Genomic DNA, 24,631 nt, shown 5'->3' on the forward strand with positions numbered 1-24,631 from the left:
TTGGCCACGTCTACACCTTATATTTAAGGCTAATGACTTTCCCCAAAGAATCCTAGGAACTGTAATTTATCCTCCCACAGTTACAATTCCCAAACACCGTTAACAAACTATAGTTCCCAGTATTCTGTGGGGGATCTCCATGCTTTAAATGTATTACGTGCATATGACCACACTGTGGTCCATGGACCACTGTCAGAGAAACAGTATAGAAATGAAAGAATTAAAGGAAATTGAAATGTGTGTGAGAGGGGGTTGAGCAAGCGAAGGTTGTGTTTGCAAGAGAACCATGAGAGAAGGGTGGAACAACAGGAGCTTTCGCTGTAAGTGTTAAGGACAAAGGGAAGGGAAGCTAAGAAAGTTGCTATGTCTTGAGATCAAACCAGTAGAAGCTAGTAGAAAGAAGTACTGCCATATATGGAGATAACAGCCCCTTTGCTAGCACATGTACAAATGCTTGTCTTTTTCATATTTGGTGTGCCATCCTCTCAACTACTTGCTGGTTGAGGTAGCCTTGCAAAGCTTAAATAAGCACCCTTCGTGACCGACAATTGAAGTATGGATTTTATTGGCCATCTAGGATGAACTCATAGGGTCTTGGGTATTGAACCCCAATATTTCCCCAACACCAACAGCGGTCTGCGTGCTTCTTTCAAGTGGTCCGGTGTGTCTGCATTAAATATTCACCTATATTTGGCCCATGGGGGGGGGGAGTTGGGCAACCCCTGTTAGCCCTTTTCATAACAAAGGAGGACCTTCAAACTTCTTTAGATCTAGGTAGCACACAGGTGAGCAGCCATGACTTCGGGTTTTAGGCTTCTAGTTTATTAATGCATGCTTCATCATCAAGCATCATCATTTGCTCTTGTCTTGTCACATTTATCTGTTTTCTTTCACATGAATATTAAAAGCATAGCATGAACCACGAAACAGCTCACTACAGATTCTTGATCAATAGCACCAAATAATAAATGCATCAGAAGTCCACTCAAGGCTTCTTTCTGAAAAAGTGTCACCTGGACTTTACATCCAGAATAGAGCCACTGCTATTAACATAAGCAGGTCTCTGACCTCAGACATATCAACATTATTCAGTTAAAACATACTTAAACCAAAGCACATGACTTCACCCAATGAATTCTGGAAGTATACCCCTCACAGAGCTACAATTCCCAGCACTCTAAACTATAGTTCCCAGGATTATTATTTTTTTTGGGGGGGAACCATGTGCTTTAAATGAATGTTGTGGATGTGACGCTAGTATATAGTGCTGTAGACTGAGACCTCAACCATCAAACTCAACAGGTGACCTTGAGCCACACACCATCTCTGCCACTAGCCTACCTTTCAGGGTTGTTACTGTGAGAATAAAATTAGGGGATGGGAATAATGTATACTCTGCTGAGCTCCTTATAAGGTGGGATGATCATGATCATAATAATAATAATGATAATTCAGGTAATAATAATGCTGCTGCTTCTGCAGACATTTGATTTCAGGTTTGTTTTTCATGAAAAACAAATTCAGCATCTTCTGTACTCTAGTTCAGGCCATGTTTGTCCTGTAAAGAGATCCAGCTGTAGGTCTGTCACTCTTTCCAGGCACCCCACTCCCCCCCCTTTCCCCACTCTCTAAAGTACACTTTCTTTTCTCTCTGTCTGCCAGGGCTGAGTCATGCATGCATGCTCGTCACTGGGCAACCGCAATATCATGTTATAATTTGTGAACAAGCCACTGTAGACCTAACATCACCCTTAGACCTGCCTGACATACCACCCAAGTCCCAAAACTTTCCAATAAAGCTTGATTGACAATTCCCTTTTTAACATGGTGAACCCGGATTTTTAAAATTGTGATTTCATGATGAGAGGGGTATAAATAATAACATTATTATTATTATTATTAATTATTATTATTATTATTATTATTATTATTATTATTATACTATTGGGGACATCATATGCAATCCCACTATTTGCACCTACAAAAGTTGAGGCAGTCACACTACTTCATTTCCAATCAGTACACATCCTGTGACTTCCTGCTGAAATTCCTTGACTTTTTTTGCTACAAATGTTCTGGGTGTGTCCTACTTTTGTTCTGCTACAGCCTTTCCAGACATCAATAATGAGGTAGCATTGGGGAAGCATCACAGAACTAATGAGCAGAATAAAGCCACCACTAAAACATAATTATTGTGATAGCACCCACAATAAAGCACCAATCTGGAGGGGCCCTTAGCTTGCAGTCGACATTTTCCGAGTGGGATTTTCATGTACAGTACTGTTCCTATGGATGCTCTGATGCAAGTCCTCGTAGCTGTGTTCTGAAATATTTTCAAAAAGTGGGCTACCAAGGGATGTGGTGGTGGTTGGCACTTTCACAGGCTCAGATCACTACAACAAAATCAACTAGGAAGAGTCAGAGATTGTATGCTACAGAATACCAGCTACTGGATGTGTGTGTTTAGGTGGAAGCACAATGTGGGGAGAGCTATTGCCATCCGGCCCTGCTTTTGAGTTTCCCATGAGGCATCTGTCTGGAAAGATGCTTGACTAAAGATGGACCCTCATGTCCATTCATTGCAGAAGTGTCCTTCAGAGGGACTCAGTAGAATGGGGAAGTCCATTGCACATGCCTCTTACTTGTGTAATTCCTGGGTGCCCACAAGAAAACTGGGCTTCATTTCCAGCCTCCTACCTTGACTGCAGGAGGCAGTGGAAGACAGGAGTGCCTGGCGTGCTCTGGTCCATGGGGTCACGAAGAGTCGGACATGACTAAATGACTAAACAACAACAACCTTGACTACCAAGTGCTGCCTCCAACCTCCAGCCATTTCATTGCAACTGTCCCTTGGCACCAGATGTTCTATGTTTATGAAGGAGGCAGTACAAACTGTGCATGCCCACTAGTTAGGATAGATAAAAAAACAGGAGGATGGATCCAGATTAAGGTTGACACCCCAAACAAATTTACTGGGTGAACATATGAGGAATTTTGCTGGCTGAATTCAAGTTTTATTTATTTCAATGCAAGTTATGGTAAGTCATGATTTCCCCAATTCATTGATTTCCATGGGACCCACATTCAATTAGCTTAGCCTGGATGCAACCCAATGACACTGTCCATCACAGATTGCCTTTACCATGTAAAAACAGATGGGTCTCCCCTGGTTTTTGATTCTTCATAGGTATTTATTTCCTTCCCATGTATCTATCTAAGTGTGCATGCATGCTGTGTTAGGAAATACTGTCAGGATAGTAATCAACACAAGAGTAGGGGCTGGGGAATTATTTCTTTATAGTGTTTAATTTCTAAAAGGAGAGGAGTTGTGCTTTCAGGCAGACACAAGAAGAGCCCTGTTGAATTAGACTGCTAAAGGCCCTTCTAGTTGAGCATCCTTTTCTTACAGTGGTGAATCAGATGCCTATGAAAAGCTCAAAACTGAGTGCAACAGAGCTCTCACCCTTTGTGATTCCCAGCAGCTGCTATTCTGACAGTGGCCTCTGTCAGTGCCTCTGACAGTGGAGGTAGAACATGGCCAGCATAGCTGGTAGTCTGTCCTGGAAGCACCAATCCAGATATACTGGTGGCAGTTATTTGGCAGTGAGAGAAATGCTCTACAAATGGGGAAGGAAAATAAATCTCTTCTATCTGATTATTTTATGTGAGCTCTGGAGTTGAAACAAGGCGCTGGGCTAAGGCCTAGCTCAGATCAAGGCCTGCTCATCTCTTAGCTCCTTGGGCTCTTCTCCATGCTTGTACACACTGACGGTAACCCTGCCAGTTTCAGAGCCCCACTTGTTCTTGACAAAGATGCTGAATTTCCCAGAGTCCTCGCTGCTGACATTCTCAATGGTGATGGTGATAACGGTCCCTTTCACTTCTATCTTGTACCGATCTTTGAATGTAATGACCTGCTCGTTTTTGTACCAAGTGATCTCCGGATACGGATCTCCAGATATGATGCATGTCAAGCAGAGAGTCTGTTTAACAAACAAACAAACAAATAAACAAACATAGCATTAGTGATAAGAATTCGGGTTTTACAAAAGAAAAGCAATACAGATAAGAAAGGTCTCTGAGTGGGAGAGTATATTAAACTTATGCCCTTATAAAATGGATGCAGCACCAATTCAGTTGTTATGTGTAAGCCTTAGTGAGCATTAGGTTCACATACTCCACCTCTGTTGCATGCAGAGGAGGTTATTTTAAGCTTCCAGACTCAGTTGGTAACAAACCATAGTTTACCTTACATTTACATTTCTCTGTGTATGTATGAGGCAGGAAAAAGACAAGGGGAGGGCATTTAAAGCTCCTGATTGTGATTAGTAGCTTTAAATGCCCTCCCCTTGTCTTTTTCCTGCCTCATACATACACAGAGAAATGTAAATATGAGAAAAAGATTTAGACCATGGTCTTGTTAATGAACTAGGGTGCGGAAAGGGGGCATTATTGTATCCATGGTGTTATAAATTGTAAGGGCTCTCAAGCAGTTTAGGGCATCCAGTGGAAGAAGTTGTTCCCCTACTATTAGGGCTAGAGTTAACCTGTCCATTAGAATTACCTTGTTCTCCATTATGGTGGCAACATCTGGAAGGCCCCGAACAACTTTTGCTCGGCCTGGCAAAAGATCAAACATCATAATTATTTATTCAACTATCACCTCACCTTTTCCCACCAAAAGAGGAATGTCTACTAGGCTTATATATTAATAATGTTATGACTGCTGCTTGACTGTTCCTTGGTTAGGCTACTGACTGTTGGACCAGGACATCAGCTGATGCTTCACAGCTGAGAGCTAAGGCCAGAAGATGATCTTGTGATAGCTGGGAATCTCTCTCGGTAGCTTTCAGAATGCATTGTACATCAAAGCTCAGAGAAGGTGATACTCCTCCAGCTGTAAAGAGCAGGCAGATAGACAGCAAAAAAGCAGCTTGCAGTTTGAACTTAAGAGAGTTTTCCACCTGGAGTTAATTGAAATGGGAGGAGCAGCCTTGATGGCAGGGGTGGAGTTGATGCTGCTGCAGAAGATTATCCCTTTGGACCTGCTGAAAGAGTGTCTGCTTGCTTCTTATATGCCCAACTTGTATATTGACGTGGATAGCTCATATTAGAAAGACATCTTTAAGTCTCCAATACTTTTGGATCCATAGGAAACTCAACCCACTGGTACTGCCCCCTAGACCTCCCCTCCATGACCAAGGGAAATGGAAGTGTGTCACAGTACAATATATAACACAAAACAATGCATTTTGGTTCAGTCAACAAAGATTGCACTTTTGTATACTCACGCTCTTCCACAACAGCTGCTTCCCTAAAATGAAAAATGATATTGTGAAATCAGCATAGGCTTTTTCTTATTAAATGAGTATCTAATACTCATAAAGAGATTTCCTTCCTGAATCTCTGCTTTCCCCTATTCTAAGGAGCCAACCCATTTCAGCTGCATAATAACCCCGTGATAAAGGTTGGAAGGAGGGGCAGATGAATGTGCCAATTTCAGTTTCTCTCAGTTTCTCATTTTTTTCCAGTGTTAAGCTCGGTTCTCCACATTTCCACACCAATTTGCAATTTTTAAAAGTCCAAATGTATACAATTCAAAATGCAATGTTGCCTAACGTACATTTTTGCAAAGCAAATTTTCCTTAATTTAATGCATTTTTGCATATACCCCCCACTATATTCCTATTCAATGCACATTTTATTGCAATATGTGCATTTCTGTACCCCTTACTTGGCTGGAGAACTGCACTGAAAATTCAGAAAAGTGCAAATTTTGAAAATGGCTATGTTTTGGTTCTCATATTGGTTTCAGAAAGTTTGAGTTAGGTAGATTGACCTTTAAATGTGACCTGAGTTGAATTTCTCTCCCTCCCAGCCAGAAGAGAGAGTGTATGTGACATCCAAGGCCCACCCAGTTGGCTTCATGGCTTCATCAGGTATTTGAACCCAGGTCATATTCAATGCTCTAGCCACTACGCCCTGTACTGGCTTATTACATAAGATTAGAGAGTTCCACCATAAATATCCAAAGCCATCCCATCCTTAATTAAAATTAAAACACTAACAAAGACACCATCACCCCAACTGTAGGGCAAATAAAACCCCTCACATCCCTCAAGTAACTGGCATTTCAATCTTGCATGTCTTCCCGCCCTACTTTCTGGTGTGTTTTTTTTGGTGTGTTTTTTAAACAAAGCTTGCCATCAGTGCTTTTTTGACAAGATCTAGTTTGGCAGCTGTTAGAAGAACAAATTACACCACCCTTTGTTTAATGGTAGGTCCAGTGCAGAGTACTTTGCTCCAAAGGGCAGGTGCCTCTTAAAAAAAAAATGTGGCTGCAAAGGATCATTGCAAAGGGTGAGCAGGCTGGTGTAGATGCCATACTAACTGCTTCCTATCTCAGGATGTCATGAAGTACACAGGGCATCAGCTTCACACCCAGATGATTGGAGCATGCTCAGAAAGGAAGCAATACCTTCCTCTGCATTGAGTCTTGGTTAAGTGACAAGTAGAGATTTTCTACGGAAAAGGAAAGTTTGGAGCAAAAACTTACTTGAGCCTTTGATGTTCAGCCAGCGCATCATCGAAAGCTGCAAAAAGAGAGAGATTTTGACTGAATGAACCATGTTTTTCTTTACTGTTGAAATATGAAAACAATACCAGGTTCTTGTCCTCTATTTGTCTCCTATGCACAGAATTGTCATTCATCTCCAAGGAAGTGCCCATACTCTTTCCATATATATATATATATATATATATATATATATATATATATATATATAGCTTTAAGGCAAATATACAAGCAGCCAATGAAAAGGAAAGATTGTCAGCAGTACAATGTTTTTTATTATCCCACCTATGCCCATAAATCTGTACAGAAAATGCTCAGTGGCCTCTCTAACACAGGGAATTAGTCTCCATTAGTGGAAATAGAGCCTTGTTCATTGGGAGAGGAGAAGAGAAGGTATTTGTAAAAACTGGAGGTAAAAAACGTAGAGCTGAAATGACAGAGACGGGGAATTCTAAATTTCCTGCAACAACTCAGGTAGGAATGGTAAGTAGGAACCAAAGTGTTATTGGAGGGAACCAGTTCTGTGGAACACCAACAAGTAACTGAAACATACACCATAAGCCTATGAATGCCATTTAGTTCAGTGGGACTTACTCCCAGTGCATATAGAATTGCAGGTGCAGGGTAGCAGTAGCCATTTTGAATCTAGTTGTTGTAAGAGATGTAGTGTATTAAGTAAACTTTGTTCCATAGCTCAGTGACATCACATTGCTCCTTTGCAATAGCAAAAATTACATCTCCCTCAAAATCAAATATCAGTACAAAAATCTATAAATATCTGAAATTCAAAAAGTCAAATCTGACATCTGAAATGTTGTTGAATCTGTGGGAAATTTTCTTCCAACTCTAATCCTGCAGGAAGGAGTGTTAAACCAGGATCTCCTCTGAGATGGAACTAAGTGAGCTAAGGCTGGAACTTAGCAAAGTCACAGAATGTTAATTTTCTAGGCCAGGGAGGAAGCAGGACTTTAGTCAGCAGGTCTTCCTTAGCTTCAAATGGCTGGAAGTGCAACGGCAGGGATCATTCAGTTTGCAATGTAAAGGTTAATTTTGCCAGTGTTAGAGAGAGGAAAACCAAAGGCCAGGCAGAGTGTTGGGTGTTGAGATGGTGGCAAAGATGACCCTTTGGGTACCTTCCGACTCTACAATTCTATGATTCTAAAAAAAAAGCTGTTGGCTTGCTGCTTACCTTTGCCAGACAGGTCAGTTGACAGCTTGCGTGATTTTTCTCCATCAAACAACTCCAAAGTATATTTGCCTTTGTCCGACTCCTTGGGATCCAGAATGTGGAGCCAAACCTGCTCCATGGTTGTTCCTGTTTTCAGTCGGTCTCCTCCTTCCACGCGCTTGTCGCTGAATAAACAGGATGACATTGGATTACCATGATTAAAAAACAAACAAACATTTAACTATGTCAGAGTAACGGTGCTGGGTCTTAGTGCTGACGTCTTAGTGCTGGTGCCAGCTAGCCTCTTCTCTGGGGAATGTGATTGATGGATTACTGCCACCGAGAGTTAAGAAGCTAGGGGTTAAGTTATGGAAAATATCTAAAATTGGGGTGTGTGGCCTTTTGCTACACTCAGAGGTTCCAATGTTCCTTTGTTCCTCCCTCCCTCCCTGATTTAAAAATAGGGGGCTGACCTTTGTTTCACTCCTCCTGAAGCAGACTAGTCCATTCCCTAAGTTTCATAGACAAAGAATTACAATTGCTGAACCAAACCTTTGAGTTAAGGCAGAAGAGAGCAGCAATTCCCCCTCTCATTTTACCAGAAGATTTGTCCCACATTTTCAGGTATGGAGGCAGTGACTTCTGACAAGTGGTGTAAAGGTTTCCTCCCTCCATCTTGAAAATAAAGCTCAATTGCTGAGAAGAGGTTAGACAAGTGGTGGCATGCAGGCAAAGGCTCATGCGTATACAGTGGTACCTCGGGTTAAGTATTCTGGAGGTCTGTTCTTAACCTGAAACTGTTCTTAACCTGAAGCACCACTTTAGCTAATGGGACCTCCTGCTGCTGCTGTGCCGCCAGAGCACGATTTCTGTTCTCATCCTGAAGCCAAGTTCTTAACCCAAGGTACTATTTCTGGGTTAGCGGAGTCTGTAACCTGAAGCGTATGTAACCTGAGGCACCACTGTATTGGCTTAAGAAACCAAGATATGATTGTGCAAACCATGTGGACGTGTCATTTTTGAACATTTCCCCACCCCATGATTACACATACCTCTTATGCTAATAATTTCCAAAAATGCTAGATTTGAATGTGAAATATTACTTTTGAATGTAATTTCATTTTGAGAATCTTTTGCAATCCCCTGAACAACACTTGGAGCTTTAAAGTGGGGGTATAAGCATTCTTTTTTTTTTAAAAAAAATAATCTTTATTAGTTTATAAGCAATACACACAGAAAAAAGAAAAAAGAAAGTACAACACCAAAACACACAAATATTACAAACAGACAACTTTCTCCAACAACTTCCGACCTCCTCAGCGTGGGTTCTTTTTTCCTTATTAATTACATCTATTTTTCAATAAACTTAACCTGTATTAAATGTTGTTTGTGCTCTTTTTACCTTATGCTATCATGAGAGTTAGTCAAAGCATACTAAAGCTTTGATGTATATGTATAATCTGTAATTATAATCTGTAAATGTCCCATTCATTGTTAAACTTTTGGGTCAACTGATCCCTGATCTTCTCAATCATATTCTCTAATTCCATATACTCAAATAATTTAACCTGCTACTCTGCTTTTGTTGGTATAAGCCAAAGGTCAGCAAACTTTTTCAGCAGGGGGCCGGTTCACTGTCCCTCAGACCTTGTGGGGTGCCGGACTATCTATCTATCTATCTATCTATCTATCTATCTATCTATCTATCTATCTATCTATATATTTGGGGGGGATGAATGAATTCCTATGCCCCACAAATAACCCAGAGATGCATTTAAATAAAAGCACACATTCTACTCATGTAAAAACACGCTGATTCCCGGACCGTCCATGGGCCGGATTTAGAAGGTGATTGGGCCGGCTCCGGCCCCCGGGCCTTAGTTTGCCTACCCATGCTAAATCAATTAAGTACTAATAAATAAACACATACTTGTGGTCCCAGGTTGCTTTCATGGCATCTGTGTAGTATTTCACCTCGCTGTAGATCTTGATGCCTTCTACAGTAGGCTGGACTTTCAAAGGTGATGCAGAAAGAACTAAACAGAGAATTATGGGGAGGGAGGGGTTGTGGGGATGGAAATGCAGTTGAGAAAGATGATTAAGCCTCCTATTTTTTGCTTTTCTTTTAACCCACATTTGTTTATTTTCTTTCTGCCTTTCTTCCATGATGATAACAAAGGATAACAATGTATACATGTCGTTCTCAGAGGGCACAGACCAAACCCAGACCTGCTTGGCTTCAGCAAGGCGGCAGTCTTATATCTATTTACATCTTTAATGTAATGTTATTGATACCACAAGGATGTGGGTTTAGAATTAAATAACTTACCGCTGATCCTGGCAAGTTCCTTGAGGATGTCATCAAACGCTGTAAAACACATTTTTTAAAAATCCTTTTAAGTAGATAAAACAAACAAGCAGCAACACATAGCAAACATATCAGAATGGCAATATTTTCAAACTATGTTCTGGATAACCATGGGATTACTTGGAAAAGAATTAGGGGTTATTCAGTTAGAATTTCACTGAGATCTCGCCCTTCCTCCAAGAAGCTCAGAAGAATGTGCATCAATCTTCTTCAGCCTGGTACCCTCCTGATGTTTGGGTCTACAGTTGCCATCATCCCCAGCCAGCACAGCTGGCCACACAAGTCTTTCTTCCTCTTATCCACGCAACAAATCCTGCTTAAGTAGATTAGGCCAAGAGAAAATGAGAGGTCAAAGTCACCCAGGGAGATTTATGCTGAGTGGGAATTTGAACCCTACCTAGTACCTTTCAGATGTTCGGGGCTACTTATAAATAAAACAAATCTTTTTTAAAAATGCTATTACCTCCCAACACCAATAATAATTATTATAATTTCCAGAGCATGTGAATGAAACAACCCATATTTGTACTTCTTGTGTGTATGTATAATTTTCGTTTTCATTCGGTTCTGCTGTTTTTGTTTTTTGTTCTTGTTATTGAAGTGCATACTCTTGTTTAAATAAATGATTTTTTTTAAAAAAAACACCAGAGTGTTTTGCTTGATACACTCTGGATTTGTGTTGATAAAGGGCAGGTTATAAATATTTTCTAATGAACAGACAACAATATATCTCCTGCCCAAGGAATGAAGAGAAACATACCTTCCTTAGAGAGATCAAGCTGAGTTGTATCTTCCCCTCGGTCATCAGAAACCACAGCTTTGTATATTCCCTTATCTGCTTTGCTAATCTAGCAAAATACAGACATACAGACATATATTTACCTTATCTATCAAGAAATGAAAAAAGCATTGAGCATCATTGATGTGTATGGTGATCAGATGCAACAAAGGTCCATATTCCTGTGCACCATGATTACCTGGGCAGTCTTTCATTCCCCCTCCCCATTTTAGCATGCAGTGTCTATAAATCCATTTTAATTCCACCCTATACAATACTGACCCAGTTGGCTATTGCACACTCTTTACCTTCTTAATCCGCAGGACTCCAGCTCCTGTCTTTGGGTCATACTGACCATCTGAACGAGGTTTGTTATCAAAGAACCATTTGAAGGTGCTCTCCTTCTTCATGTTTGCTGCCTGTTGAAAGGAAATGGGTAGGAGGGTGGAGGCTTACTTGAAATCTGGTTAGGGGAAGCAATGTAGAAACTCCTCCTCTCTGCTGCTACAGCATCCCCTAGGGTCCCATTTCTGGCACAATTAATGTCACAAATAGTTTAGCTTTCAGCAGTGCTACGTAGTGTGGAGGGAGAGTGCAAGGGAGCACAGCTCCAGGATATTTTACGGGGCCAGAGCAATGACAATACCTGCTGGGAGTATAAGGGAATTGACGAATTCTACTTGCTCTGGCAAGTGAAATGAGCGATAAAGACACTTTCAAGTACAATCTATTGTCTGGGACAGAGAAGCATAGACGAAGTCAGAGAAAGAGGGAAATACTTAAATAGAGGCTAGGTACTGCTTTACTTTTATTGGATGGGATGACTGCTTCATGCTAGTGGTTTAAACTGTAACTTATTGCAGCTTCCTTGCAAGATTGATTGCATTTCTGTAGTTGCATTTCAGTTGGCTGACGGTCTTTTGTTAAAGCTCAGCGTCTTATACAATATGATGCTATGCAGTCAGAAGCAAGTACCAATGAATTCAATGAAATTGACTTCCTGTAAATTTACTCCCAGCAGGATCACAGTCCTGCTGGTCCTAATAAATTGAGTATCGTGGTATGTACTGCTGCTCTTTGAAGAGTGTATAATACAGAGTGGATCAATAACAACTGCTTGCATTGTTGGACTCTCCTTGAGTTCACGGTTACAAAGACTAATGATCTCTTGCACTTAAAAAAAATCTTCCACTATACCACTGGTCCACCGGCCTCTGGTAAAATGGGAACAAGGCTGAGATTGTGGGGATAGTTTTATTTTGTTAACTGAGACCAGGAGACAGAACATTTCGCATCTTTGCTATATCAAAACAATAGGCTTCACTCCCAACACCACTTACCTGGGAGTAAGCCCCATTGAATTCAACAGGACTAGGCATAGATAGGATTGCACTCTTAACTGCCTATTAATTGTGGATATTGTCTCTCCTCTCCTCTTTTCTTTTCAATAATAATAATAATAATAACAGCAGTGTCTGGGATTGTGCTATTTACCTTGCAGGTCAACAGGACTTCACAGTCTTCAGTGACCTTCCACTGTAGCTGTTCAATAAAATGTGGACCTATTAAATGGAAAGAAACAATCTTGGTCGTCTGCTGTGCTCAAAGTCAGTGTAGATTTGAAGAAAGGGTTGGTTTCTAGGCATAGTTAAGCATAATTTTCTTTTTAAAACAGTCAAGGGAATCTTGACTAGGCAGAACTAAGCAGGTGATGAGATGGGTGGAATTTTGAGCACTCTCACTTTGGGGACAGGGTTGATTTCTTCTTCTTTTGCTTGTTGAAATTAGGCATTTTCCTATTTTAAACAATTTTAAATGGAAATGTCAGAAATCAAAGACCCTGGTTTTGAAAAATTCTTAGATGAGAACGAATCAGGCATCCAAGTGGGGAGGTGCATCCACTGGCCCCACAGTGGCTCAATGTCCCTACAGCAGAAGCCATTGGGGATTCATTGTTCCCCTTCACCATCCACACCACCGCACAAGTCTGTGTCCAGCTTTGGGACTGTCTCTAAAGTACAACACACTGTACAAAACTCTTGCTAACTTTTCAACTCCTCTACCTGTAACCTTGACCTACTTTGCCCCATGTCAACAAATGCCATTTCGTATCACAGCTTTGTTCCCCCACTTCCCCATCCCAGGTGCATTTTATGGGTGACCCCTTTTGCCACAAACGCGGCTTCTCAAGCCAGGCATATAGCCACTGACTGCAAGGATATCTTACCATGCTTTCTCTTCCATTCTCTCTTCTTGGCATCAGCCTCTGCTTTAAGTTTATCAAAATCTGGAATAATAAATACACCATCAAATCAGTGTGTGATGGCAAGCAAAGATATCTTGATTCATGAAGGATAGTGTTGGATGTTTAACACTGTGCTAAGATGAGTAACTTCCCCAGATGCGTTGATCTACTAGGTTTTCTAGTAGATCTATTAGGTTTTCAAGATCCAAGGGCACGAATATGGAGCGAAGGTGGGAGACTGACTGCGAGACAAGAGAAAGTAATGATACTTGCCCGTGGATGGTAGGGATGGAAGAATATTTCTATTTCAGTTTGTCTCAATTTCTAATTTTTCCAATCTTAAGTGTGATTCACCACATTGCCATAATTTTGTGATTGGTTGTTGTTTTTTTAAACCCAACTATTTAAGAGCTGTTCCCTAAACACTGCATCAAGTTCACACACTTCCTGAACATTTAAAAAACGTGGTGTCCTCCAACTGTTTTGAAACACAGTTCAAGAGACATTTGCAGCTGCCTCCTTTTGCTTCCTGACCCTCCACTTACCGTCCCCAACCAGAGCCAAAGTAAACTGGTTTTCAGCTTTGCCGTCTTTCAGCTTGGCAGTGTATGTCCCCTTGTCGTCCTCGGAGAAGTCTTGGATGATCAGTTCCACAAGGCCTTTTGCTTTGTCAAAATTGATCTTATGTGTCTAAATGTAAACAACGGCAACAGCAACACAAGCAAAAATAAGTTGTTAGCAAAGGAGAACATGGCTAGTGAGGAACTGAACAATGCATTTTAAAATCCCACTAAAATCACAGCAAAAGACAACCATGAGAATAAGAAGGAACCATTTATTTATATCAGCTCACTACTCCAAAGACTTCAGAATTGAGAAATGGGGTTTGTAGCATCCAGAAAGGAAGAAGGGAGCAAGCAGGAAGGGATTCTTAGGGGCAGAATTGCCCCAAGACATTTTGCGGCCTGAGAAGTACAAGATGGAGCTCTCTCCATTTTTCATTTTTCATACAGAAAAGAGGACTGTCAGCATCTTCCACTGGAACAACCTCTTCCATTGCATCTGAGGGAAACTCATCAGCAGATGAGTGTGTGTGTGTGTGTGTGTGTGTGTGTGTGTGTGTATTTCTGCTGAAATGTCTGCAGACACCAATTCCCCACCAGGAAATGCCTTACACGGCAAAACTGAGCAGGATTTAACAGCCCCATCAGCTAATAAGCTGTGTTTGTGTGTGTGTGTTAAATTATGCTTTATTGGATGCTTGCCTCAGTTTCTTGGTGCACAGCCAATGTAGACCTGAACCCCATTCCTCTGCCCATTAGCTGACATCACCAAGTGACATCAGTTGAGTGACAGGTTTGGGGGAAATGGCATCATGGGCCAAACTGGATCCCAGATTGGGCCGCAGAGCAGCGGTTCCTCACCCTTGTCATAAAGGAAATGATGGGAAACTCACTGGAGTGCTTGAAAGCTCCTTTCCGTTGAAAATCAAGTGCAGCTCTGCCTCTGGGGAGAGCTTCTCAACCTCCAGCCATAGCCGCACCTCCCCTTTCTCCAGAACATCAATGTTCCATCCAGATATCAGGTCAATTACTGAAAGGAACAGAAGAAGATGTGACAGATTATTGGACTCCAAGGATGAAGAGTGAAGCTCAGCTTGAACTAGCAACATTTGATGGATTAAGGCTCATTGCTGAACTCCTTGGGAGGCTTGCAAAATCTAAAAAAAAACAACCAACCCCATAATTATTTGGTCTGATTTTCCTTTAACACTATGCCAATCCATGGCAAAACCAATGTCCAAGGGTGTGAATACTCATAGTAAAACACTTTTGACTTAGCATTATGTTCATCTCCTCCAGACAAACCATGAACAAGCCTTGGTTACAGCTTGTGGTTTGGAGCAAAACCGATTCTGGGTTTGGCCACAATGCTAAACTAAACCATGGCTTGGTTCCAGATAGGGTGGCGGGGGAGGAAAGTGGCCAAAAGTAGATGCCTGTATGCATTCACCCTTAGCCCTGGGTTTGGCTTGGCTTTCTGTGCAAACTGGGCCTACACAAAACACCAAAACCAAGCTTGCCTGGTTGCTGAAGGCTGATATAAAACGTACAAACAGAAAATTTACAAAAATATACACAAAAACCACTAGGAGTTATTTATTATTATCTATTTTAAATTTTAATTACAGTGGTGCCTCGGGTTACAAACTTAATTCATTCCGGAGGTCTGTTCTTAACCTGAAACTGTTCTTAACCTGAGGTACCACTTTAGCTAATGGGGCCTCCCGCTGCTGCTGCACATTTTCTGTTCGCATCCTGAAGTAACGTTCTTAACCCGAGGTACTACTTCTGTAATAGTCTGTAACCCGAAGTGTTTATAACCCAAGGTATTTGTAACCCAAGGTACCACTGTATTTTTACCCTTGTGTTTGTTAATCCCCTTGGCCACTGTTTGTAGCTGCAAAGTCACATATCATTTTTTAAAACAACAACTTACAGGGGTTGCGGATCTCCTGGCTGATCTTCCGCAGCTTGTCCAGTTCTGAAAAAAATGCAATGAACAGAAGTAGGCCTTAGACTTAAGAGAAGGAGCCATGCACATCCCAACCCTTTTCCCATTGGGTGCTGGTGCTTTGGTTCAGGTGCCAAATTTCTACTGCGCTGAATAAATGAGTGGTAGAACTTCTGAGATAGTCTTGGGAAGGAGCCAATTCAGTAACTAATAGAAAACACTCAAGGGTGGCACACAGCAATGGGTGGTCTGAGAGATGGCCCTGGCCAGGCCAGGCATGAGTCCCCAAGGGATAGGAAAGCCAGGAGAGCCTCATTCGGCTCATGGGCTAGAGGTTCTGTACACCTAGTGTGGAGTGCTTGAGTGCAATGCCCCCACAATGACATTGGTTCCCTCTGATTGCATTGCCTTAGACTGGGTAACCTGGAACCAATCCAAGTCACGTAAAGTTTGCCTGCCACATACAGTGTCCTGTTGGGGGTCAGGAGGTAAAGTGCCGGGCCCCTTATGTGGGTTGCCTTTCATGGCTGCTTAGCTTAGTTTGGGTTGGTGGATCACAAGTTGTGCAAGGTTCCTCTTAGAGCAGCCTCTCTCAACCTGTGGGTCCCCAGATGTTGTTGAACTACAACTCCCATCACCCCTAGCTAGCAAGGCCAGAGCTTAGGGATGATGGGAGTTGTAGTCCAACAACATCTGGGGACCCACAGGTTGAGAACTGTTTTAGAGGATGATATGAATGAAACCAAAGTAACCATGCTGTGGAGACTTGATTGGATTTTGCTTGAGGAGACATCTTTGTGGAGGTAGAGGATGTAAGAAGGCAGCAATTTCTATTCTGACCTATATTCCTCTCAATCAGCGCTGTTTCTCTTTTGCTGCAGCTCAGTTTCTGTCAGATACTACAGTATTTGTCTCACTGTCCGGTATATAACATATGTTACACAACTAGTTAAGTTACTTATATACTTTACCTTCATTTCAGTGTTTAAAAACCCCTCATGCCATACTGCTTGAGGACTTAAAAAGAACAACGTTGTGAATGAATACTGGTTGTATTCACTTGACTGATTCCATTCGTGACCATAGAAGAGCACACACTATTTCTGCTCCCTTTTCCATTTTTGTCCGAATTCTCCAACATTACAAGGTGCAGGAAGAAAACATTCACCAATCTACACTGAGACCTCTTGTCCTTGTGAAAAAGGAGAGTCTTGCAGAATACAACTTGCCCACCTCAACCTCTTTCAGGCACATTTGAGGATGGAGCACAGAGGACACACAATTTCAAACCTAGCAACTTGGGAGGAATTTATATCTGAGCCTCCAATCATGCAGAATTAATTAGATTCTTTTTTTTTAACCCTGTAAGGATGGATTATTTACCTTCCTGGGTTAAAAGATGACTGGCAGAGATGTCTTCATCAGTGTCTGTTACTTCTACTGAGTATGTCCCCAGATCTCTTTCAGTGGCATATTTCAAAATGAGTTTAGATCTTAAAAGAAAAGAAAACGCAAACATGCAAATTAAGACATATCTATGCAGCTGTAGTTAGGTTCTCAGGGTCCTGTACTTTGGGTGGCTTTTAATGGTACAAAAGCACACCTAATGAAAAACTGGCAACACTGCAAGCTTACTTATCATCTTTGTTTACAACCTCGACCCTGTCAGGATTTGGTGGCCCTTCATAATCCTTAGACCAGATAAACTCTGAGGTGTCAACCATTTCTGGAGCCTCAAAGGCCATATAGATGAATCCTTCTTCATCCACTCCAACTTCAATTTCTTTTGTGCCTGCAAATTAAAAGAAATAAATAATTTAATTTTTCAACACAGTGAAACAGCTTTTATCTCCTTTTCTCCTTGCCCAATGCCATTACATAAGAGGAGCCTGATGATCTAGTTCAACCAGATGCCTAAGGGAAGCCAGCAAGATGGACAGGAGCGATGCCCAACTGCGATTCCTAACAACTGGTATTCAGAAGCATGCTGCCTTTGACTCTGGAGGAACAGCACCGCCATCATGACTGGTAGCCACTGGTAAACTTGTCTTCCATGAATTTGTCCAATCCTCTTTTAAAGCCATCCAAGTTGCTGGCCATCTCTGCCTCCTTTGGGAGCAAGTTCCAATAGTTTGACTATCTGTCCTGCATATTCCAACATTTAGCTTCATTGGATGTCATGAGTTCTAGAGCTGTGTGGGAGAAAAACCTTTATCTATCCACTTTCTCTATAAACTTCTATCATGTCACCACTTACTCAGCTGTTTTCTAAACAAAAAGGTCCCCAAAACTGCAGCCTTGCCTCATAAGGGAGTCACTCCATCCCTTTGATCATTTGGTTGCGCTTCCTTTTCCAACTCTACAATATCCTTCTTGAGGCGAGGTGACCAGGATGGTACACAGTATACCAAAGGCCGTCACACTATATATTCGTACAATGGCATTAAGATTTCTGATGAAAGGTCTACCTTCCCTGGCCTGGTGCCCTCCTGAGGTCTTGGACGACAGTTCCAACCACCCCCGGTCTACTGACCTAATCTTTCTCCAAGGAAATGCAGACTTTTGTGAATAAATGTGGAAATAATAAAAAATGTTGGGAGGGGAAAGGGAGAGGAAGTGGATGGCAGAGGCAGAAGCTCTGTACCTGGTTTGGTTTTTACTACCACAGGATCTGATGGCAAGGATGGCGGGCCAATTCCTGCCTTATTCAGGGCCCGAACTCGAAAAATATAGCACTTTCCTGTCTCCAGATCAGACAGCTATCAAGAAAAATGTGAGAAAAAGAGCAGGTAATAGTCAGAGGCAACATGCCAGAGGTGCAGCAACTCCGGTACTTGCTTTCATTTCCCCTCCCCGTTCCTTTTTCTTTTGGTAACAGTCAGAGATAACATGTCAGAGGAGGGCATGGGTACACACACACAGACGGGCAGAGAGTATTTTCCTCCTAAAATAGGAGATATTCTTCTTCTCTTATCTCTATGCTGCTCTGTGGTGGAAAAACAGTAGTTTACCCCCACTGGCCCAGCACTGCCGTGGGGTGGAACAGCACCACTGGAAGAAGTTTTTAGAGTGTTTCTGAAATCTCTAGGACTTATTGTAATGGGGCCTTCAGAACCGGCCCAGCCATTAGGCAACGTGAGACCATCGCCTCAGGCACCAGAAGCCGGAGGCAGCACCCCCATGGGTGCCCTGCCACCTCCGCCAGTGGCAGATAAGCGCCACCACCATTGGCATTGATTTCAGACAAGATTGCATCCAGTTTGAGTGAGATCTCACCTGAAACCATGTGAGAACTTGCAGAGCGCACAATATCTCACACTATTTTGGGTGATCTCTCACCCCAAATTGGTGCAATCTGCCAGCGGTGGATGCAGCAGGGCGTGTGGTAGAGGCCAAGTGGGTGGCAACAGCAGCAGACGTGGTGGCAACAGCAACAGTTGTGGCAACAGCAGCAGACGTGGTGGTGGCAGGAGTGGCGGCAGTGGCAGGACAAATTTCTGTTTTGCCTCAAATGGGACACACCATCCCTGGGGACTGTGCAGTAGGAAGAAGAGATATTTTTTTCCAAGGTAAGAAGAGAGCGTTACTCTCTGACTACCAATATTGGCAAGAGGGCTGGTAGTACACTAGAACTGGCTTCATGGGCTGGATTCAGCCTGCAGGCTTCAGTGGACCTTGGCATCAGAGGAGCAATGACAGCTGTAATGCAGATGTAAAAGGCACAGGAAATACAAGAGAAAGACCTTCATGTGGGTGCTGGATATTGGCTGCTTGTTCAGTTGTTCCCAGGTGTCTGATCCCTCCTCACAGGCATCCACGTAATAGCCAGTGACAGGGCCTGCTCCAGTATACACAGGCGGCTCCCAGTGAAGCATCAGAGATGTGTCTCTCACTTCTGTACACCTGACATCATAGGGAGGTCCTATTTCAAGGGCAGATGAAATTTCAAAGTATGCGCAAATGAGAAGGTAGGAAAACAAGGGCAAGGAGCACACATGCCCCTTAATTTCATAGAATCATAGAACCATAGAATTGTAAAGTTGAATCCCTGGACATACATCCCCCCCCCTTGCCAGGAGGGGGCATAGTTAGACCACCGTTCCATCTGCTTGGGAGTCATCTGCTGTGACAACCTCACAATTGTCCTAAAGCCCAGACCTTCCTGGCCAAGCATTCTTCTCCTGCTGTTTTAAATTCCAAGGTGAGACTGGGCAAGATGCTTTTACCTGATGGTATGGTTTAAGAACAGCTTTGGGACTCTTAATTGGTGTGAAGCTGGTTTGAGGCATAACCCATCAGATAGGAGTTGAAGCAAAGTACAGGGGGTGTGCGCATTTGGGATCACATTGTGAAACCACAGATTTTAAAACCCAGCACTGGAATGCAGAGAGTGTGCAGTAAATGGGTGTGTGAAGACAGCAATCAGCCTCAAGGCCTGGCATTGACTTTTACCTGGCTCTGGCATTGTCCACTCCTCGCACTTGAACATGTCACTGGGTTCTGACACCTTCCCAACACCAACCACATTCATTGCATAACCACGGAACTCATAGAAGTGCCCTTCATCCAGGCTGGTGACCTATAGAATTGAAAGAGAGCGAAAGTCTTGCCTAAAAGGGATAGTAACTTATTTACTGATTTCTTCAGAGGCAAACTAATGGCACAAACACCCATACTGTGTAAACACGCTGAGCGATTGGCTTAATGTTGATCTCGTGCCATTCAATCTGCGACACATCGTGTTGATCCAGGAAATAGCCCAGGATTGTTGTGCCTCCTTTGCGTTTGGGAGGCTTCCAAGCAATGGTCATGTTGTCTTTCCCACAACTCAGCAAAGCAAAGGCCCGCGGGGCTGATGGACAAGCTATGCAGGAAATAAATGAAAGGATAATGAAGGTTTAGAATCTGATCGGCATGCAGCTTCTCTCTCAAGTTGTGTGGTTTCAGGGGATAATATGTACACCATAACTAAGAGAAATTCGAATTGGTTTGCCTTTTAAGGAGAAACGACCTAATTCATGCTTCTCAAACCAATTCATGAACTAAAACACAACTATCCTTCAAAATTTGCACTTCCCCTAATTTTGCAAAGCAGTTCTCCAACCAGACAATATGCACAAAGATGGCTGAAATGTGACATATCATGTGACCTTGTATATAAGCATTGGATTAGGAGATACTGCTTGCAAAAATGTTTATATTAGTCAAAGCTGCATACAAAAGAAATTCACACTAAAATGCCAATAGATTTTCAGAGGAATTTTCTTTTCTTTTCTTTTTTTTAAAAAATGAGAAAGCTAGAGTACAAAAATGGATAGATCTGCCCATCCCAAACACAATACTTACAGATAGCCTGCCTCACAATGATGGCATCTGATTCAGGGGAGCTGTCACCCACGCCAGCTTCATTGACACATTTCACACAAAAGACGTACTCTTTGCCTGTTTTGAGCCCTGGGACGGTGAACCTGATAAACAATTGAAACCCCCCCTGCATGGTCATTTCTGAGCACCTTGCAAGTCACCTTCCAAACTCAAAATGTAAAAGTGCTTGCAGTGTTCAGCCTATTTATTTATTTATTAACATTTGCAGACACAAAAAATACCGAAAGCAGAATTGCACATAACCACCATGAATACAAGTACAGTGGATGCTCAGGTTGCGAATGTGATCTGTGCGGGAAGCACATTTGCAACCCGCAGCGCCCGCAACCTGCAGCGCAACGTATGTGCACACGCAGGTCATTATTTGGAGCTTCTGCACATGTGCAAAGCACGATTTAGCACTTCTGCGCATGCGCAAGTGCAGAAACCCGGAAGTAACCCGAAGCATCTGTAACCCAACGTATGACTGTAATCATGATTATGCAATAAAAAGAGTTTCTGGAGCAGCTCCTAGTGAATTCAAAATGACTAGCTGATTGGAGAACTGGCCCCAAGCTAACAAAATGAAGTCAAATAGGGATAAATGTAAAGTTCTGCACATAGAACCAGCTGCACAAATATAAGATGGGGGACACCTGGCTTACTAGTAGTACATGTGAAAATGATCTAGGGGTCAGCAGTGTAGCTAGGGGGGCAGGGGGAGGAGTGGGGCGCACTGGTGCCACTTATCCGGGGGGCGGCATTTACCGTGGGGCCTGCAGTGTGCCTGGGCCATATGTCTCTCCTGGGAGTGATGTGGTGGCTCAAGTGTCTGCAGGCACCACGTCGCCCTGCGCCCTGAGGGGGAGGCGGTGGGTGGACTCCTGCAGTCACTGTGCTGCCTTTACATGGAAGATGGAGCAAGCTTGTTTTCTCCTGCTCTGGAGGGTAGGACTTGAACCAAGGGCTTCAGGTTGCAAGAAAGGAGATTCCAACTAAACATCAGGGAAAACATTTTGACTGCAAGAGCTGTTTGACAGTGGAATGGACTTCCTCAGGAGATTGTGGACTCTCCTTATGTGAGGTTTTAAAGCAGAGGTTGGATGGCCATCTGTCATGGATGCTTTAGCTGAGAGTTTTGCATTGCAGAGGTTGGACTAGATGACCCTTCCAACTCTACAACTCTTATGATTCTATGAATCACAGTGTCTTGAACATCTCCCAATGAACACAGTGAAACTTATTCTGGGTAGACGTGCACAAGGTTGCCCTGTACACTAGTTACAGTTAGATCCCATTCAGATAAATGGGACTTCCAAATAAGTCATCATTTGCCTTTCATTATTGATTTCAATGGGACCTCAGTTTAGCTAACTTACCTGTCTGTATACAAGCCAATAACGTCATAAAATAGTACAAACAAATGGAATTTCCCCCTCCCCTGTTTCAAATCTCAGAGCTGGGTGATAGGATCCATCCCATGCCCTCAAAGAAGGTCAGAGAGGAGATGCAGAGAGGAATACCAGATTGCTCTACCAACTTACTCATTACATGTGACGGGTTTATTGTTGACCGTTTGCCATTCATCTGTCCCAACCTCCCGGCAATATATATAATAGCCAAGTGGTTCCTGGCCCTCCTTTGGCTTGCTCCACTTCAGGAAAACAGAAGTGTTTGTGTCTCTGAAGGTCAGCACCTGGGATGGAGGTGGGAGGGGAGCTGAAGAAGGAATAAGAAGGATGGAATCACCAAAGAACAGCAGCTATTGGGAGCCTATTATGTAGCTCCTTCCAGGTTATTGCTATCAACCACGGGTAGGGATGGGGAAGAAATTGGGTGTGGTTCACATTTTAATGCAAGCCCACCTAATTTGCATTTCCCGAAGCAATATGCGAACTGATATGCAACTAACCTTTGAAATTCGCCCTTCTCCAAATTTTGCAAAGAAGTTCTCCAAGCAACATGTGTGTAAGGAAGTGTATATTAGCGGAAAGTGTGTGTAAAGATGCAAATAATAATAATAATAATAATAATAATAATAATAATAATTTATTATGAGTTTTCCCAGCCACTCTGGGCGGCTACCAATCGAGTGTTAAAAACAATACAGCATTAAATATTAAAAACTTCCCTATATACTATATAGTAGTGAAAATAACATACCAAAATGTTTTATATTCGGGAAAATTGCTTGTAGAAGCAAAACTGCATACAAGGTACATCAGGAGAAATGTTCACTGAAACGATTCCATTAAAAAAAAGATTACCTATTTTTTCTCCAGAAGAGATGGGCTCACTGGGCAAGGAAGGCTCGCTCACTCCATACTTGTTCACAGACCGCACTCGGAAGCAATAGGACTTCCCTTTGTCCAGATCAAAGACAGTGAATGTTGTGGAATTCACTGGGGTGTCCAGATTAGCCATCTGCCAGCTGTCGCTGCTTGCTATCGACTGAGAAGATAGGAAGGGTGATTTATCAGTGGCTAATTGCTATAAACTAGAGACAGTAGCGCTACAAGGATAAAGGATTATTATTAATGTTATTTATTTGATTTATATATAACTCTTCCTCCCAAAGGAGCCCAGGGCAGCAGACACCATAATGATAAGACATTTGAAACATTCTAAAAACAGCTAAAAACATTAACTCAACCAGTGACCTCGGGGTTGCCAGGAACTCTGCATTTCTGCCATCCACTGCCTGGGCAAGCAGGAAGGTTTCCAGATTTCTCCTGAAAATCAATAGTGAGGCAGGCAGAGGGAGGGCATTCTGCAAATGGGGAGCCACCACTGAAAAGGACCCATTACATAACTACACAACTTTTAGAAGACATCTGAAGGCAGCCCTGTAATGCTTGATGTTCTTATTATGTTTTCAGATATGCTGTAAGCCACCCAGAGTGGCTGGGGAAACCCAGCCAGATGGGTGGGGCATTATTATTATTATTATTCAATGCCAACAGGGCAGCCTCCAGTGGTGGGACCACTAACAAAGCGTCTCCTGCTGACCGTAGGATCCAAGATGGTTGAGACTGGGGAAGGTGCTCTTTTGGGTCCCAAAATATAGTCCGGCCCCCCACAAGGTCTGAGGGACAGTGGACCGGCCCCCTGCTGAAAAAGTTTGCTGACCCCTGATCTAGCTCAGCATTGTCCACACTGACTGGTAGCAGTTTTAGGCAGGGGCTATCCTCAGCCCTACCTGGGAGTGCTTGGGGATTGAACCTGTGACCTTTTGCATGGAAAGCAGCTGCTCTATGACTGACTTGGAGCACTTGGAGCGGGATCAGATAAAAAGGCCCATCTAGTCCTGTTCTCAAGGTGCCCAACCAGATGCCTCTGGGAAGCTGCAGGTATCATAAAAGCTGCTACTTTTGCACTCAGCGCAACAAAGTGGCATATAAGTAAGGTAAAGGATCCCTGGATGGTTAAGTCCAGTCAAAGGCGTCTAAGGAGATGAGAGAGTAGCTTGGAAAAATTGCCCAAATTCTTGCAATTTGGGGGGTTGAACAATTTGAATAATTTCTGAGTTAATCCATGGCACACTTGGAAGCCCTTGCCCATTTCTAATTAATTTGATTAATTAACTGAAAAACCATTCTAGGCCTTTTTTTTAAATCCAC

At 42.6% G+C, this 24,631-nt stretch overlaps 1 protein-coding gene across 1 annotated transcript in view; it reads right to left on the bottom strand.

Annotated features, from left to right (window-relative positions):
- Positions 1–800: 800 nt before the first annotated feature.
- The window catches only part of MYOM3 (myomesin 3), a 45,501-nt gene continuing 21,670 nt past the window's right edge, over positions 801–24,631 (bottom strand). Inside the window, exons 15-38 of the mRNA XM_083751612.1 lie at positions 23,279–23,462; positions 22,556–22,730; positions 20,994–21,115; positions 20,324–20,511; positions 20,100–20,226; positions 19,391–19,569; positions 18,292–18,406; positions 17,283–17,439; positions 17,031–17,140; positions 15,633–15,677; positions 14,590–14,726; positions 13,679–13,823; positions 13,116–13,175; positions 12,383–12,450; positions 11,197–11,307; positions 10,871–10,958; positions 10,072–10,110; positions 9,673–9,778; positions 7,764–7,927; positions 6,557–6,593; positions 5,292–5,314; positions 4,565–4,620; positions 2,798–3,983; positions 801–2,697 (exon numbers count right to left, since the gene is read on the bottom strand). Of these exons, the coding sequence (XP_083607738.1) occupies positions 3,708–3,983; positions 4,565–4,620; positions 5,292–5,314; positions 6,557–6,593; positions 7,764–7,927; positions 9,673–9,778; positions 10,072–10,110; positions 10,871–10,958; positions 11,197–11,307; positions 12,383–12,450; positions 13,116–13,175; positions 13,679–13,823; positions 14,590–14,726; positions 15,633–15,677; positions 17,031–17,140; positions 17,283–17,439; positions 18,292–18,406; positions 19,391–19,569; positions 20,100–20,226; positions 20,324–20,511; positions 20,994–21,115; positions 22,556–22,730; positions 23,279–23,462 (2,712 nt within the window). The 3' untranslated portion in view covers positions 801–2,697; positions 2,798–3,707. The remainder of the gene's footprint in view (positions 2,698–2,797; positions 3,984–4,564; positions 4,621–5,291; positions 5,315–6,556; positions 6,594–7,763; positions 7,928–9,672; positions 9,779–10,071; positions 10,111–10,870; positions 10,959–11,196; positions 11,308–12,382; positions 12,451–13,115; positions 13,176–13,678; positions 13,824–14,589; positions 14,727–15,632; positions 15,678–17,030; positions 17,141–17,282; positions 17,440–18,291; positions 18,407–19,390; positions 19,570–20,099; positions 20,227–20,323; positions 20,512–20,993; positions 21,116–22,555; positions 22,731–23,278; positions 23,463–24,631) is intronic.

This window comes from Podarcis gaigeae, assembly GCF_964106915.1.
Source record: "Podarcis gaigeae genome assembly, chromosome: 8".
Lineage (NCBI taxonomy): Eukaryota > Metazoa > Chordata > Lepidosauria > Squamata > Lacertidae > Podarcis > Podarcis gaigeae.